The sequence below is a fragment of the Lepidochelys olivacea genome (assembly GCF_965140295.1).
Source record: "Lepidochelys olivacea isolate rLepOli2 genome assembly, chromosome: 16".
NCBI classification, from domain to species: domain Eukaryota; kingdom Metazoa; phylum Chordata; order Testudines; family Cheloniidae; genus Lepidochelys; species Lepidochelys olivacea.
In genome coordinates, this window is record NC_140426.1 from 22,941,248 (window position 1) to 22,958,649 (window position 17,402).

Here is a 17,402-nt window from a genome sequence, read left to right on the forward strand (position 1 = left end):
CTTCCTGGCATCATTCAGATAAAACACACAGGGACCATATTTTCTCTGCATTCTCTGCACAAGAAAAATGGAAGGCTTATAGACCTTTTAACAGTTGCTACTTGATGGAGAGGAACAGATGTCACTGGATCTCTGTTGTCACATTCTCAAAAAATCAAACATCCTGCTAACGTGTAATTTACAGAGCAGTCAGTTCCATGCCAGAGGATGCAAACACAAATGATATTCTGAAATTACTTAAAAAACCCCCCTAACAATGCTTAGACGAGTCTCATGTCTTAGCCTGGGTCCCTTCCAAATCAAGTTTTTAATTTAACAAACAATTTTGGAAAAAGAAATCCAACATTGCATCTTTTATAACTCCAGTCATGGAAAGAACAAGAGAAAAAAAATCACATTTGTATTTTAAATACTTTTGATCTTGTTTCAACATCATAAAAGTTCTTCCCGGGACTTAGGCAATTCAAACCTAAATCAGGGGGATCTTAATACACCCACTCAGAGAAGGAAAATTAACCAGTGCCAGTCCCCATGACTTTTTTCAGGGATGGGTCCAATTCTGCTCTCATTTACCCCCTTGTGACTGCACTGAGGATAACGGTGTTCAGAATAAGAATCTGGCTGGAGAACTGGGCCCCACATTCTTATTTCCAGCCAGCATATGACCATATATTGCATGGGTGTAAATGAGAGCTAAATCTGGCCCAAGCCTTTTACAGTCAACTCTAGCCGGTTCCTATGCAGCTGCCGATGGTCCCTATAGAGTGGAATCACTACAGTTATACTGCAAAGGAGGGCATGATGTGGGGGAGCCAGGTGGGGATGTGCACCCACGGCACAGGGTAGAAGCCTGTGCCAGGCGAGCCCCCTGCGTAGCAGTGTGTAGGAGGTGGCAGCGGGTATAGGGGGATGCCCTCAGATCCTCCCGCTGAATTCAATAAATCATGCAGCTGCTCAGTACCTCTCAGTTAGCTGTAGCACACCGAGGGTCATCAAACAAAGGGGGCAAAGAATCAGCCCAGGAGGCCAAAGGTTACCTCAGTAACAGATCATGGAATAAGCTATTGTTGTTGTGTGGAAAACTTATTTCTCATATTATATACATACATACACACACATAAGCAAACTAATAGTATGCGGGAGCAAAGTCTGACAAAGACACAGGAGAGGTGGAGGGGAGGGCCTTGATAAGGGACAAATGAGCAAACCTGCTAAGGAGTCTATTATTCACAGTAAGAAAAGGAGTACTTGTGGCACCTTAGAGACTAACAAATTCACACTGTTTACAAACCCCAGCCCTGCAAGCTGATTCACAAGCAGAGTCCTCAAGTCTGTGTGAAGCCCCACTGAACTTCCGCAGGCCTCTGTGCAGGCGTTAGGGTCTGCCCCTGTGGATCAGCTGACAAGACTGGTGCCTTGGTCACCACATCCCACCTACAGTTTTACAGAAAGTCCCACTAACGGTTTTATAGAAGTCCCACACTACAGAAATCCCGAGGTTTTCACAGAATTGATGAGTATCGTGAGCAGTACAAAACGGTTTTGTTTGTACTTAGGCTCTGGGCCCCCGGTACTCTGCAATACTGTAGCTCTGCGGATTTGCTGCAGAATTGGACATTTTCCCAAGATCCTACAGAATTCAATATTTTATCTCAAAATTATCATTTTATGGGTGCCTTGTGCCCAGTACTTTGTTTTCTTTTTCCTTTCCCCACTGAGACCTAGCTGCAGATGCCTTTTGATCCACATCATTCTCCACGAGGGAGACTTAGTTGGATTACCAAGCATGCTTTCTTGCACTGTTCCATGAAACCAGGGAGTAGGGGGTTTGGGAGAAAGAGCCAAGGTCCAGTTTGTAGCCACAGTGTAGGGGAGTGAACTGGTCCCCATGGAGAATAGTGCAGCAGCAGTTATCTGAGGAGTTGAACCACTGATGCCAGCTGAGAGCTCCCCAACTCCCTGGGACACATGAGGGAAAGGAGATTCTGAGCCAAGCTGTTCTGAGAACACTTCAGGAGCCAAAACCCAAAATATAGTGAAAATATTCATCATCAAAAATATTCTTAATTAAACCCCCCCTGAAAATTTGTCAGTGAATATTTTTGTCTGATTACTTTCAACAATGAGTTTTTTGTGATGTTCTCCAGGCCCCCTGGCTCCCACGGTGTTCTCCGGGCAACACAGCTAGCCAGTCTTGTCTATTCTACTCTTTTCTATATAGGTTCTTGTACCACACTCCTCACCGTATTATCTGAGCCGCCTTCCAGAAGTGTATTAGGTAACGTAACTAACATCTGTCCTGCGAGGTTTGTTCTCATCCTCTCCCCAGAGGGAGAAGCGTATGCATTGGTGTGTTTTGGTTTGGTACTGTTTTTTTTTCATATGTAAACATATCTGTTGCTATGTGTTTTTATTAGAGAAGGCAGGTGAAAGAAAGGCACCTTGCACTTGGAACAGAGAGTTGGGAGGTAAGTGATGGTCCTTAGTTCTTGTGGGAGTTCATTTCAGAGTTCTGGATCAGCTCCAGATAAAGTTTAGTCTCCCACCTACATTTTGGCCTCCTTCTGTTCCCCAGCTGGCTTTGGTTAAGGCATGGATACATTTTTGTACAGTGCGTAGCACAATGGGGCACTGAGCTGGCTGAGGTCTGTAGGTGTGACCAAAATATGATGTTAAGCAATAACAACAATAATTGAGGTGGTGTGTTTGGGAGTGGGAAGATGGGAATGAAGGGTATTTCATGCCCATAGAATAAGTTAACTGTGCAGCAGATTTTAGGGCTTCTTGGTGCAGAACTTGCTGGAGTTCACAAGGTGCTACTGACATCCAAACGCTTTTTGGATCAAGAATTGAGGAAACGTCCAGGATGTTAAGGTATCTAGGTTAATATGCACAACTGCGGAATGAGCTACCATCACTTTCTTTACTGTTCTCTCTTCTAAAAAATAATACTTCAATGACTCTAGCATTAGCCCAGAGAGACAAATGAAACATCAATACAAACACGATTACATACCCTTTCTTCTGCCAGTAAGCTTCCTTCATTTACTGTTCCAGGATCCTCTGCATTACATTTCTGACAAACTGGGTTTTTGTTGTTTCTGGTGGAAAAAAATTAATAAAAAAAATTATTTGTGAACTGTAGTTAAGAGAGCCTCTGTTTCAAGAATGACAAATTAAAAAAAAACCAACAAAAGTATGACTTTCAGCTCAAGGTCAACCCAGTTTATGGTAAAAGGGCCAAATCTTGGTCCCATTGAAAGTCCACAATTTTTAAGCATCTATCTGCAAAATCTGAACCATCATGATTATTGTGCTCTACAAAGCCAGCAATGCTGGGAATCTGCTTCTCTCAGTGAGGTAGGCACTAACTCCATGTAGTGTACAATAACCTGAAATCTGAAGTCTTTTAACACAGAAGTGATATCCTTTCTTCTCTGGTAGGTGGCTAGGTTTTTAATTGCCAGGATATATCTCAGGGCTCAATCGTCTCTTCATTCACACAGGCCACCATTGTTGTGTTGACTTGTAAAACTGGCTATTGTGTGTTCACATGAAGGGCAATGGTGTTGCCCTGCCCCAGTGCTCCCAACAATGGCATAGCTGGTGCTGGAGTGAACGCTAAAGTGGCATCATCATACTTTCCAGTTGGAAGGATCACACTGCCACAAAATGTTTTGGTTTTAATTTAACATATTTCTTAAATTAGCATTTATACTTGTGTAATTAAAGGGAAAAAACAACACTTTTCAGGAAGAGGTAAGCACTTTTGTGATGCTGCAATTACCATCCAGCTGAGTCATGTATTAGCTCAGCAGGTTAGCTTGGTTCAGTTTCCAGCTGCATTACAAGGTTGTCATGAGAAGATATAAGCGCACAGAGCAAATTCTGTTCTTACTTTCAGGAGTGCAAGTCCTGAGTGACTCCACTGACTGCAGCAGTTACTCTGGATTTACACCAGTGTGAGCAAACAGAATTTAGCCTAGTAGGCCAAATGCATTCTGTGTAAACTGCCATTACATCATAATGCTTTGACCTGCCAGTCACATGTGGCTGGCTGACCGACTCAGCTTTTTGTTACAGTTTAATCAGGATATATAATTAAGGCTTGTCCACACTGGCAATTTACTGCACTGCTACTTTCTGGCTCATGGGTGTAAAACGCTCCCCCCCCCCCCCCCCGAGTGCAGCAAGTTTCAGCGCTGTAAAGCGCCAGAGTGGACAATGCACCAGCACTGGGAGCTGCGCCCCTCATGGAGGTGGTTTACTTAGAGCGCTTAGAGAGCTCTCTCCCAGCACTGCACCACGACCACACAAGGCACGGCAGCACTTTAGCATTGTCAGCGTAGACTAGCCCTTAAGGAGGAGACGGGAGAAGCAGCTAACCAATTAAGAACAATATCCATCTATCTCCAAGCAAAAGGGCTGCGATTGTTCTGAGGGTTGGCTCCTCACTGGGCACTGACCCAGATTTTACATCGTGCACTTTATAATGTTCTAAAATAATAACATTTTAAACTTCCATAGCACCTCTCATCCAAGAATTGCAAAGCATTTTACACATATTAAAGTCACTTCACAATAGCCTTCCTATGAGCTCTCCCTTTTAGACTGGGAAGGGAAACTGAAATATAGAAACTGGCTTCAAAGAGAAACTGCAGAGCTACAATTCATTTGCAAATTTAACATCATCAATTTGGGCTTGAATAGGGACTGGGAGTGGCTGGCTCACTACAAAAGCAATTTTCGCTCTCTTGGTATTGACACCTCCTCATCAATTTATTGGGAGTGGACCACATCCACCCTGACTGAACTGGCCTTGTCATTACTGATTCTCCACTTGTAAGGTCACTCCCTTCTCTTTATGTGCCAGTATATTTATGCTTGTTATCTGTAATTTTCACTCCATGCATCTGAAGAAGTGGGGGTTTTTACCCACAAAAGCTTATGCCCAAATCAATCTGTTAGTTTTTAAGGTGCCACCGGACTCCTCATTGTTTTTGTGGATACAGACTTACACGGCTACCCCCTGATACTTGAAGTATAGAGAGGTAATTTGCCTAGGGTTATACAGCAAGACAACAGCAGAGCCAAGAGGAGAAGCTAGGAATCCTGACCACTACACCACACTCAAAGCCTAGAGACATACATCCTGAAAATAATCCCACTGTAAGGAAGTATACATGGATGATAAAATTACTACTATCAACATCCCAGATACTCTCAAACTCTACTCTAGCACTTTCTCTCTATTTAGTAGATTATCACAACAGATCATCCTACTAGGTTTGCAGCTACAGAATCAGCCACTTGAAATCTTTCGGTCTTCTTGGCAGAAATGCATTATCACGTGGTCCCCTGTTGAAAGAACTTACCGTACAACCCATGACAGGCAAGCCGAGCAGTATCTATGCCCGCATAGTGTTTGCTGGGCTTTCTTCAAGACGTTATTACAGCTGCTACACAGGTATTTGTGATCGGGCACATTCTCACAGATGCTGGTGGGATAACCAAAGGGAAATTCGTTTTCATCAGGAGATGAGTCAGGGCCATCCGGAGAGACTCTGTCTGCCCTCTCAGCCATCTGAAGTAAACTGCTGTGAAAGATGTGGAACACACTAACTGCTGAAACAAGCAGACACCCGCTCCGGTAGATGTGAAATAATACATTGAGCATCAAAGTCCACAAGGCAACTTCAAACCTTGTGTAGTAATCTAGCGATCGGTTTAATTAAATCTGTAGCTGACATGTGTGACTAAGTGTCACGGTGGGATTTGACTAGGTACCAGCAGGAAATTACTGTACAGATTTAAAATTCCCCTGAATCACAAAATGAAAACAGATACATTATAATCAAGAGGAAGCTGAGGGGCTTTGCATAGTTTTCAGGTTTGTTTTCAGGGCAAAGTAAATATGTCTGTTCTTTTTAGAACTATACCACCATTGGTCAATATTGCACAGCAGAATTATTTCCTGTAGAGTAAATCCCCAGTCTCAAGAACTCTAGTTCCCATTTCACCCAAAGCTTGTCCATGATTGCATTTTACAGATGTGGAAACTCCAGAACAGAGAGGTGTAGTGACTTTCCCACAGTCACAAAGGAAGATAGAGGCAAAGCCAGGAAAATACAAGTCCACTAACTAATGACATGCTCTAGCCACTAGACACATAGGGCCTGATTTGCTGAGCACCTCCAGCTCTCCCTCTGTAGTTAATGGACACTGTGAAAATCAGGCCAACACTGCCTCTGGAGGACTCAAGAACCATTTGGAAAATTCAGGGTTTTATTACATATAGAACCTGAACAAATATAATTCATAATTGTACCCTTACAAATCACATTTTTCTCATGACAGCACTAACACAGAAGTACCCGTCCTGGTACCAATGGTGACATTAGCAGAAAACTGTTATTAACTAATAATCTGAAAAAACAGAATCAATGTTCATGTTAGCTCAGAGAACAGAATGCAATTTTTTCCTGCCCTAAAAACCCACACAGGCTCTGATCAGCCAGGAACCTAGAGGAATATAATACTGTACAATTATAAGGCCATCTTCTAGACATGCTGCACATTTTTCTGTGGTGATCAGTGCCCTAGATTAGATATCCTGTAATTCTTGTGCAGGAAAGTCTCCACTGACTTCAGTGGGACTTTTGCTTGTGTAAACAGCTGTAAGATTATACTGTTTTCTTTTCTCTGTGGTACCTTGCATACATATTGTATCCCTAAATGTGTTACATCAGTAAAGATTAATACAAAACTCCTAAGAGAGGGAGGGAGATTCTAACAGGCCTAGGCATCAAAAAGTTATTTTCAGTTAAGATTTGAAATAAGATGAAAAGTCAACAAGCTCGAGAAATAAAAGAAGGGTGTTCCAGATAGTAGAAACTGCAGAGAAGAAGATTCTTGCACCAACAGTGGTCAGAAAATACACAGGGGCATTCAGGAGTGTTTAACTCAGCCAAGATGTTTTTGGAACCTACTACTAAGGAGGCCAGCTAGTTACATTCTCAAATACCTCCAAGTCAATGGCTTGCCTTTGCTGGATACCAGCTACATTATTATTGGGTGGTTGGCCAAAGCCTCCATCGATTTCCCTCCCCCCAGGGTCTCATATGATAAAGGCACTACCTAAAGAACGTATAACCGAAACCATTATTGGCTCCTATACATGCTATAAAGGTGGCTTTACAAGTTCTGCACAAGGCTTTTCCCTGATAGGGAATGGGCTGGATTATTTCAGTCGGTGGGCCTGAAAAACCCCCTACTGACTTTAGTGTAAGGAGGAAGCCAGCTCTCCCTCTCTCTCTGTGCAATGACCTATCGGAAGACACGTGTTTCCAGGGGGGACGACAGAGCGGAAGGCCAGAAGGGAATGGGATCTCCAGACCTAGCCTGGCCTCCCGGATATCGCAGGCCACCGACACCCCCCGGCCTGTGCCCGCTAAACCCAAACCAGCTCAGGCCCAGCAGGGCTGAGGCCGAGCGCTGGGGAAGCAGGATGGGCTGTGGTGGGGGCTCAGGGGGTCGAGGTGGCCCATGCCCGGGGGGGGCGGGGGGAGCACAGCGGGGGGTCCTGAAGTCTCTGACCCGCGATGGGGGAGATCGGGGGGGGCGAGATTTCTGGCCCGCGCTCGGCTGCGAGGCCCTGGGGTCCCTGGCCCGGGGGGTGGGGGGGTCGAGGCAGTCCCGCTCGCCCAAGCCCAGCCTGGAGGGGGCGGGGATCCCGGCCCGGCCGCCACCTTACCTGAGCCCCAGGCTGCTGCAGGGAGCCCGCCCGCCGCGCAGCTGTCCCTGGCCGGGGCCCGGTCTGAGCTGCCGCCTGCCGCTGCGGCACTTCCCTCCCCCGGCAGCCCGGGGTCGGAGCTGGCGGCAGCAAGAGGCCGAGGCCGAGGCCGAGGCCGGCTCTTTGTTCAACCACAAAGAGAAACCAGAGCCAGGGCCTGAAATCCCCGGGGGGCGGGGGGGAGTCATAGGGATCGCCGGGGGGGGGGAGGGGGCGCTGGGGAGCTCTCAGGGATCCTGGGGGGGGAGTCCTGGTGTGGGGGCTGGGGGAGCTCACAGGGATCCCCAGTGGGGGCTGGGGGGGGCTCACGGGGATTCCCGGTGTGGTGGTGGGGGGCCTCACAGGGATTCCCGGTGTGGGGGCTGGGGGAGCTCACAGGGATCCCCGGTGTGTGTAATGGTGGGGGGCTGGGGAGGCTCACAGGGATCCCCAATGTGGGTGGAGGGTTTGGGGGTGCTCACAAGGATCCCCAAGGTGGGGAGGGGTTGGGGGAGCTCACAGGGATCCCCAGTGTGTGGGGGGCTGGGGGAGTTCAGAGGGTTCCCCAGTGGGGAGGGGCCTGGGGAGCTCACAGGGGATCCGCAGTGTTTGTGTGGGGACTGGAGAAATGCATAGGGGATCTCCAGTGTGTGTGGATGGCAGTGTGTGGGGGTGGGTGAACTTCACAGGAATCCCCAATGTGTGTGGATGGCTGGGGGAGGTCACAGGGATCCCCAATGTTTGTGGATGGCTGGGGGTAGCTCACAGGGAATCTCCAATGTGTCTGCGTGGCAGCGTGGGTGGGTGGATGAACCTCAGCCGGATCTCCGTGGGGGGGACCTCACATAGATCTGCAGTATGTGGGGGTGCTGGGAGAGTTCACAGGGATCCCCAGTGTTTGTGGGGGGAGGCTGGGGGAGCACCTGGGGAGTTCACAGGGGATCCACAATGTCTGTGTGGGGGATGGAGGAGCGCACAGGGGATCTCCAATGTGTGGATGGCAGTGTGTGGGGGTGGGTGAAGGTCACAGGGATCCCCAGTGTTTGTGGATGGCAGTGTAGGTGGGTGGGTGAACCTCACAGGGATCTCCGGTGGGGGGGCGAGGGCTCACATAGATCTGCAGTGTGTGAGGGGCCTGGGGGAGCTCACAGGGACCATCTCTGACCTGTGTTTGTCTAACTTATTCTTAAAATCCTCCACAACCTCCCTTGGAGCCTATTCCAGAACTTAACTGCCCTTATAGTTATAAGATAAAATACATTACCTTACTCACCTTGTCTTTTTAATATCCTTGGACCAACAGGGCTCCAACACTACAAACAACTTCTAGATAGAACACTCTTGCTAATATCTAGCTTAAATCTTCCTTGCTGCATATTAAGCCCATTGCTTCTTGTCCTACCTCCAGCAGACATGGCAATTAATCACCAACCTCCTTATAACAACCCTGAGCATATTTGAAGACACTCGTGTCCTCCCTGGGTCATGTTTTCTCAAAACTAAATATGCCCAGTTTTTTTCCTTTACCATTTTTCCTCATAGATCAGGTTTTCTGAAGCTTTTATTGTTTTTGTTCCTCTCCCCTGGACTCTCTCCAACTTGTCCCCATCGTTCCTAAAGTGCAGCACCCAGAATTGGACACAGTACTCCAGCTGAGACCTCACCAGTGTTGAGCAGAGCAGGACAATTACCTACTGTCTTACATATGACATGCCTTTGAATACACCTGAATGACACTAGCCTTTTTTGCAACTGCCTCCTATTTTTGCCTCTCAGTTTGTACTGCACTAGAGTCCCCAGATTCTTTTCAGTGATTTCATTTAGACCACGTACCTCGGAAGGTTTCTTCATAAGAAGGGAGTTCTCTTCCCCCGCCCCCTGAGGACAAGTTGAGAGAACAATCGAAGTGGGAGTTGAGGGCACTCCATACTTAGCAGGACTGGACCCTTACAGAGAAAGGTGCAAGTAATGCATCAGACCAGTGGTCCATCTAGCCCAGTCCTGCCCAAAAGTACTTCTTTGATTCTGCTTGTATTTTCTGTACTGCTTTATAGAAAGGCTGAAAGAAACATTTAGGTAAGATCTTGAACTTCCTGCCTCTCACCTTCCCCCCACCCCACGTGATAAAACAGTTCTATTAATGTGTTTTATGAAGAGCTCAGAAATATTCATCAACTCCACTCACATGGCTGTTGTGTGACTCAGCTCTTTGGTTGCCTGCACAATATAGTAATGTTCTTTTTTCAAGTGTTCTATCACATCTGTGGTACAGGCAAGAGAAAAGGTTCCCAAAAATCTTTCCATTAAACTCCCACCTCCCTGTCTTAAATAGACAATGTCAAGTAATATAGGAAAAAATAGTATTTGTCATCATTTGGGAGATATGTTCTCTAGATTTCAAAAGAGTAGTTTAGTTTAAAAATCAAACACAGTTGGAGAGAACTATATCTAAAAAGATAGCCACTTTTTATTATGACTTACAGTATTTATTCTCTACCCAAAGCTGTGATGCTCTGTGCTCATGCACTCACAATAGGACCATTTTTGCAAGCACCCACTACTGAGTATTGTACTCTATAAGCACTGCTCCTGGTAGTGTTTGCACAACACAGCCTATAGAAACCATGATTGTTTTAAGAAAGATAGAGCAGGAAATGTTTGGATGAAATTGTTGGAAACAAATTTTATTTTCAGGCTTCTGAGAGGTCAGTTGAAAACGACAGGAAGTATTAAACACAAACTGAAAACCTGCTACAAAAGGGACAGGGTCTCTTTATGTAACATAATAGATGGACAGCTGCTCAGTTTTCTTTACCATTTCAAACTCTGTTATCTGTAACAGAAAACATTTTAGCTCGTTTTGTTTTGTGGCCCAAGACTGTTTTCAAATCACAGCTGTCAGCTAATCTACTCATGGAATTTAGAGATGAATAACTAGCATTTTGTGGTGGCTGGTATTTTCAGAGAGAAGGGTCAAATTCTTTTAGGAGTTCAAGCAGTTGTTCCAAGAGAGGTTTCCCATATTTATGTTCCCAGCCCTTTAATTTTGTTCATTAAAAATCTCCTTCTTGGACCAAATCCCTCTCTCAGTTATACCCATACAATCTTACTGGAGTCAATGGGGTTTCAGGAGCGTCACCAAGAGCAGAATTTGGTCCTTTGCTTTGTCAGAAAATATTACCAGCTGAATAAAAACAAGAATGAGGAAAAGGGGATTGGGGTTACAAAGCTACGTAAATGTAAACATCACACAGTGTAGTCTTATAATTAGAGCAGCAGACTGGGGGTCAGAACTTCTGGATTCTAATCCAGCTGCTGCCATAGCTTCCTTGTATGATGCCAGGCAAATCACTCAGATCTGTGCATGAAAGGTGCTACATACAAGCTAAGTATTAATATTAATTACTATCGTTGCACATGCAAATGGCTAATTATAACAACGTGGGTATGCAATTACCTGATTTGTGCATGCAGTCATGGTAATTGCATGTGTAACCTTTTAAAAATCAGGCTTCTAATTTTAATAAGATATTTGATGGTGCAAATGTGAAAGTGGCAACACTAGGTTAATGTTTAAACTGATGGCCTTAAAAATAAGGGCCACTTAAGTGAATGGGAGTTTAGGTTGAGAAACAATTGCAGAATTGGCCCCTAATACCATTCAATCTATGCTTCCTGCTTCAATGTGGTGCAAGCTTATTCATAGATGTTCTGTTTTCTGACTGCAAGATAGACAGCATTGCATACCATAGCACTGGCCTTTATGTTACCAAAATTAAATATGGAAACACTGACACAACCAGAACTTGAGTGGTGTGAATGGCTAGTGGCAAAGATCAGTCAATGTTTCCATTATAAACCTCTGTTTTCATAGTTTTAGAACTAGGACCATAAAATTCACATTGGGTTGAAATATGACGCAGAAATTCTCAGCCAGGGTATGAATTACTTTTTAAAGAAAATACGTCTGAGTGTGGCCATTTTTAAGTGGGAGTGCAAAGAAATAGAAGTTAATGGTTTCAGAGGGGAGACCATAATACAGTTGGGTCAATTTCAGTTTCTGAATGAGAGAGAGACAAAAAAACTCAATGTGCTAACACTACTGTATGTCTCTGCTGTATGTTAAGTGAGCCTATTCCCTCTCTTTCGCCTTCATGGTCTGTAAAATATTACACCTTTATCTTAAAAGGCACTGAATTACACAAAGAAACTAAAGATAAGTTTTTGGTACTTTCCAAACTTGAGATATTTCCTCTGGTAAATTTCCCCCACATGAGATCAGTTAACCGAAAACAGGATGTGGCTCACAAAGAGATTAAGATTTGAAGCTTGACTATATTATAGACCCATTACACTGATGTTGGCTTTGCAGGGGCAGTGTATTACTATATAGGGTGGCTTATCAATTTTATATCTAAGGGGAAAATGTAATGCAGTGACATATTTTGATTAAGGGTAAAATTTCTATTAGCACTTAAACTACTTAAGACTTTCAATTACCCATAGGTTCCTAAGTGCCTAAATTACTTTTGAAAATGGAATTTAGGCTTATAAGTCACTTTTAGGTGCTTTTGAAAATTTTACTTCAAGTATCTACAACATTTTCTGGGCTAAGAGACCCAGTTTGAATACAGACACAAAATGAATGGGATCTGGATGCCCATTCAGTGCATAGATAGTTTTAAATAAAATGACTGAAAATGTAGGTATGCGGTGGGAGGGACCCTGAAAAATTGTTAAAACTAGAAAAAAACCTCTAAATTAATAAAGTAAGGTCAGTCTCTCAATGAGACGCAATACTTCCAGTAGTTACAGCTGAGGACTCAAAGTCAAGATTCTTGACTGTATTTCCTGTTCTGCCACTGAGTTGTTCCTTAACTTTGAGTACATCACCTTTTTGACTAGCTTTACCCACTTATACAATAGGGGTACTAATAATTTTATACCTACTTTCCAGAAGTGTCATGGGGCTTAACTATAATGTTCGCACTGTGCTTTGTGATTTTCAAATTAAAAGTGCTCTAAAAGAGTAAAGTATTATTGGATACCAATCCAGAGCAAAGTGACAGCTTTGCCACCATCCCATGTCTGGTCTCAGATGCATTCTTTTAGGTTGCTTTTGTTGTCATACCTCTCACTGTACTTACTGGTGGTTTTACCTTTTGTATGTTACATTTACACACTGCGGACCTGGTCCCACTTTGATTGAAGTAGATGGAAAGATTTCTACTAACTTCAATGGAAGGTGGATTGTGCTCTGGCACAGACGTTGGGAATCAATATTTTTCCCTTGATCCACACTCTACCTCTGTATTTTTCCAGTTTATATTTCCTGTGACATACTATTATCCTCAGTTTACTAGTGAAGAAATTAATTTAAGGACCAGCTGTTTGGGAACATCACTTTGGCGCTTGTCAAAAAACGTAAGAAGTGTCCCATGCTGATCTTGTTTTTGTCATTCACTAAAGCAGTTTCCATGATACAAACCAAGGAGTCATCTTAGACAAGAGACAGTCCAAAGACTAAAATGTGCCTCCTTGTCATGATTTGCTCATTAATTTTTGCAAACTACGTTACAGCAGGACAAAAATTAACTGAGAAGAGTACCCAGCTCGCCTCTCTGGTTTTAAGCATCCTGATTATTCAAGCCCTGTCTACTCTAAGGAAATCCACAACAATGTAACTGTATTGCTGTCACTACTTCAGTGCAAACATCTAATGTAGACATACCAAACTGGCATAAAGCTGGGCTTACCCAGTGCAGTTTACTTTGGTCTCTCACTAGATTACGCCATGCTTTACACTGGTACAGCCCATCTACATTAGGGATTTTTGCTGCTGCAACTACAGACTCTAACAAGAAACTGCAGAACTGGAATTAATTTGCAAACTGAACACCATCAAATTAGGCCTGAATAAAGACTGGGAGTGGATGGATCACTACAAAAACTAATACCCTCCTGCTGATACTCACACCTTCTTGTTAACTGTTTGAAATGGGCTATCTTGATTACATTGGCCTCATTAGCACTACAAAAGTGATTTCCACCCCTTCTTCTCAACAGTTGAGAATAGCCAACTTCCACCTTAATTGAATTGGCTCATTAGCACTGACCCCCCACTTGGTAAGGCAACTCCCATCTTTTCATATGCTGTGTATTTATATCTCTCTGCTGTATTTTCCACTCCATGCAGCTGACGAAATGGGTTTTAGCCCACAAAAGCTTATGTCGAAAGAAATTTGTTTGTCTGTAAGGTACCACAAGGACTCTTCATTATATTACGTTGTTACGTTAACTACATTAATGTGTTTACACCAGTGTGGATTTCCTTAATGTAGACAGGGCCTGATCCAGACTGGAAAATTCTTACCTGCTCATTTCGTATCTAATTGCTTTGGAGGAAACACTGGGGATGTGGCTAGGCCTACCTGCCAGGCTGTCAAAGAGTTCTTCCAAAGCTCCAGAGGTAACACTTGGAAAAACAAACTAAAATTTAACATTGTCTCACTGTGAAACAGATGGCAAAATACGAACGTTCCATCTCTATAGACAACAATTCATTGTTTGCTGTGGAACCCTACATTAATATAGGTTTCAGAGTAGCAGCTGTGTTAGTCTGTATTCGCAAAAAGAAAAGGAGGACTTGTGGCACCTTAGAGACTAACAAATTTATTTGAGCATAAGCTTTCGTGAGCTACAGCTCACTTTGCTCACGAAAGCTTATGCTCAGTAAGCTGTAGCTCACGAAAGCTTATGCTCAAATAAATTTGTTAGTCTCTAAGGTGCCACAAGTCCTCCTTTTCTTTTTGCATTAATATAGGTAAATTTAGTGCCTTTGGTGGGACAGATTAGCGGAAACATTTACAGGAGAAAGGAAACGAGCAGATAAGACATTCCCACTCTCTTACATAATGTCTCCATTAATCCTTACTGAAGGGAAGCAACAAAAAACAAATGGGGTAGAGGGTGAAGGCGGTAATAAACCCAGTGGGACCCTTTATATTTAGCTGACTGGAGCACCCTTGTCCTCAAGGAGGCATCAGTGGATGCTTAAAAGATGAGTTTGTATTCCTTGATGGAAATAGGAAGAGAGAACTATGTTGCAGCCTTGTATCTCTCTTCCACTGGAGTAGCTTTGATGTCATTGGGATTGGTTTTTTGAGATTACAGCTACGCAACAGTGTATCCAGCTCTCAATAGAAGGTTTAAAATGATACTATGAGAGAAATCATGCGTAAACTCACTTAAAATGCATCTAATTGTTTTAAGCAGTATAAGACCCCTGCAGTCATCCAAAGCATGCTGAATTATTTCTTGAAGGAGTTTCTTTTATAAACATTTGTGTATTGTTTAATTTTTAACTAAAACTCAATAAAAACACCTGAAGTTAAAGTGAATCCACCTGATTCTACTGTCTGCTCGGCAGGGCTGTTTTTACCACACAAGGAGAACAGGATATTGCCCAGGGCAGCAAAGTGTCTAATGACTGTTTATGTGAGTGACAGAGTGCAGACCATCAGGAATGTACACATTGTCCAGTTAGCCTATGGTAGCAACTCCTGTAGGATCACAGCGCCGGGATCTCAGTTCATCAGTAAATAACTCAGCTCACTACAGATTCTCAGCCTGGCTATCTGCAGACCACCCACGGTGTGCAAAGTACTAACTGATGCACTAATCACACAAATTGATTTCCTTGCCCTTTACTTTTCTCAGCTGAAGCATATAAGCAAGACTAAGGGCTATCTACACTGGCAACGCTAAAGAGCTGCCGCAGCTGTGAAAAACCCACATCCATAAGGGGTGTAGCTACCAGGGCTGGGAGCACGGCCTACGCTGGCGCTTTATAGCACTGAAACTTGCTGTGCTCAGGGGGTGTTTTTTCACACCCCGAGTGAGAAAGTTGCAGCGCTGTAAATTGCCAGTGTGGACAAGCCCACACTCACCTCTCCTTGCTTTCTTCAATCAAACCCCAACTTCTGGAAGATGCCACACCCAGATGCTTTGATTCCAATGTTGTAGGATCACTCACACTCTGGTAACTATATATTGTTCTGTGAATAATGGGGACTTAGGAATAGAGCCAAGATTTTCAAACATGACTGCTAACTTGGGGTGCCCAATGTGAGATGCCTTACTGTTGCCTGATTTTCATGAGGCAGGTGCTCAGCACTTTCTGAAAATCCAGCTCCTTTAAAGAGTGTTAAGTTGGGCTCCCAAACCTGAGACACTGACAACAATTTTAAAAATGTTGGACTAGATCTTTATTATTACTATTATTTATAGATCACCTATACGTTCGTGTGGCACTTTCCAAAACACACAGAAAGACAAGGGTGCATCCCTCCGCAGTTTATAATCCAACTCAAATTTCAGTGGCACGTCTACAGTGCTTTCCATAGAAGGATCTCCAAGTGCTTTACAAACATGACTGAAATAAGCTCCACAACACCCTTCGCAATTACTGTTATTATCCCTATTTTACAGATGAGGAAACAGAGGCACAGAGAAGTTAAGTGCATTGCTCAAGGTTGCACAGGAGGACCCTTGCACAACTAGGAACAGAATCTATGTTTTTTTTGCCCTCCCAGTCTACATGATCATGCTTCTTCCCACACATAGGCACAGAGACGTGACTGATGTGAGGAAATCAAAGTCATGAATATTCACAGAGTAAGAGGACTTGAAGGAGGAATTTGAAGGAGAATGTAGGGTGCTTAGTGCTTGCAAAAGAGGAAACTTTTTCAAGCATGGAGTGGCATGGAGAGTAAAAGGGAAAGTGGGAGAAGGTGGGTGTGGAACAAGGCAAATCTGCATCTTGTCTATGTGCAAGCTAACTGTCTCCATGTCTAGATTCTTGAACAAAATCATCTTGTGAGGTCAAGTAACTCGGCATCTTTGTCAATGACAGGCTCAAAAAATACATCATTGTACACAAGTTCCCAGAAGCATCCTCAAAACGCAGCCAAGGAAACAGACCTTGAAACTCCATATGGAACATCTGCATCTCGAACTGGACGGGACACAGAGTATTTGGGAAACGAATGCTTCCGTCTGTTCCAGTTCGGTATCAATGGGTCTTCCTGGAAGAAAGAGAAACACAGACATGTTGCACAGTCTAATGCAGCAATATTTTATCTGTTTAATTAAAAGCGTACCTAACTCTTTCCACTATAATTAACTTTTGCTTCATAGGCTAGGATTGGAATGTCTCACTTGTGAACAAGCTTATGGGAAGGACTGCCCTCTACTGGGGCTGTCTCTTTAGGGAGCTGTTCAGTTCAGAACTAGTGACCAAAGAAGGAGAAATAACAAGCTGCATGTACCAGGTATGAACAGAGTTGTATGAAGCTTGCTGGTTTTGGGTCATGGGGATTTGGTTTCAATCCATGTTGGCTCAGACACCCTGCCCTAAATTCAACCTAGTGTAAATCTATTTTCTCCAGCTGAGTTTCATGAGGGATGCATTTGACCTCCTGAGTTTCACTTTGAATTTTGGATGCTAACCCCAGACTCAAAGTGAAAGTTGATTCTGCCAAGTTTCTCCTAGTGTCATGTGGAAACTGTGCCAAATGGTGAATTTCACTCAGCTTTGATGGGAAGCCACAAATGGCACCAAAGTCACTCA

General features: G+C 43.8%; 1 protein-coding gene across 1 annotated transcript in view; it reads right to left on the reverse strand.

The window, feature by feature from the left end:
• TRAF1 (TNF receptor associated factor 1) overlaps positions 1-17,402 on the reverse strand; it is a 58,126-nt gene that overhangs the window by 28,115 nt on the left and 12,609 nt on the right. The window contains exons 3-5 of the mRNA XM_084650430.1: positions 16,754-16,857; positions 5,376-5,597; positions 3,017-3,101 (exon numbers count right to left, since the gene is read on the reverse strand). Of these exons, the coding sequence (XP_084506556.1) occupies positions 3,017-3,101; positions 5,376-5,597; positions 16,754-16,857 (411 nt within the window). The remainder of the gene's footprint in view (positions 1-3,016; positions 3,102-5,375; positions 5,598-16,753; positions 16,858-17,402) is intronic.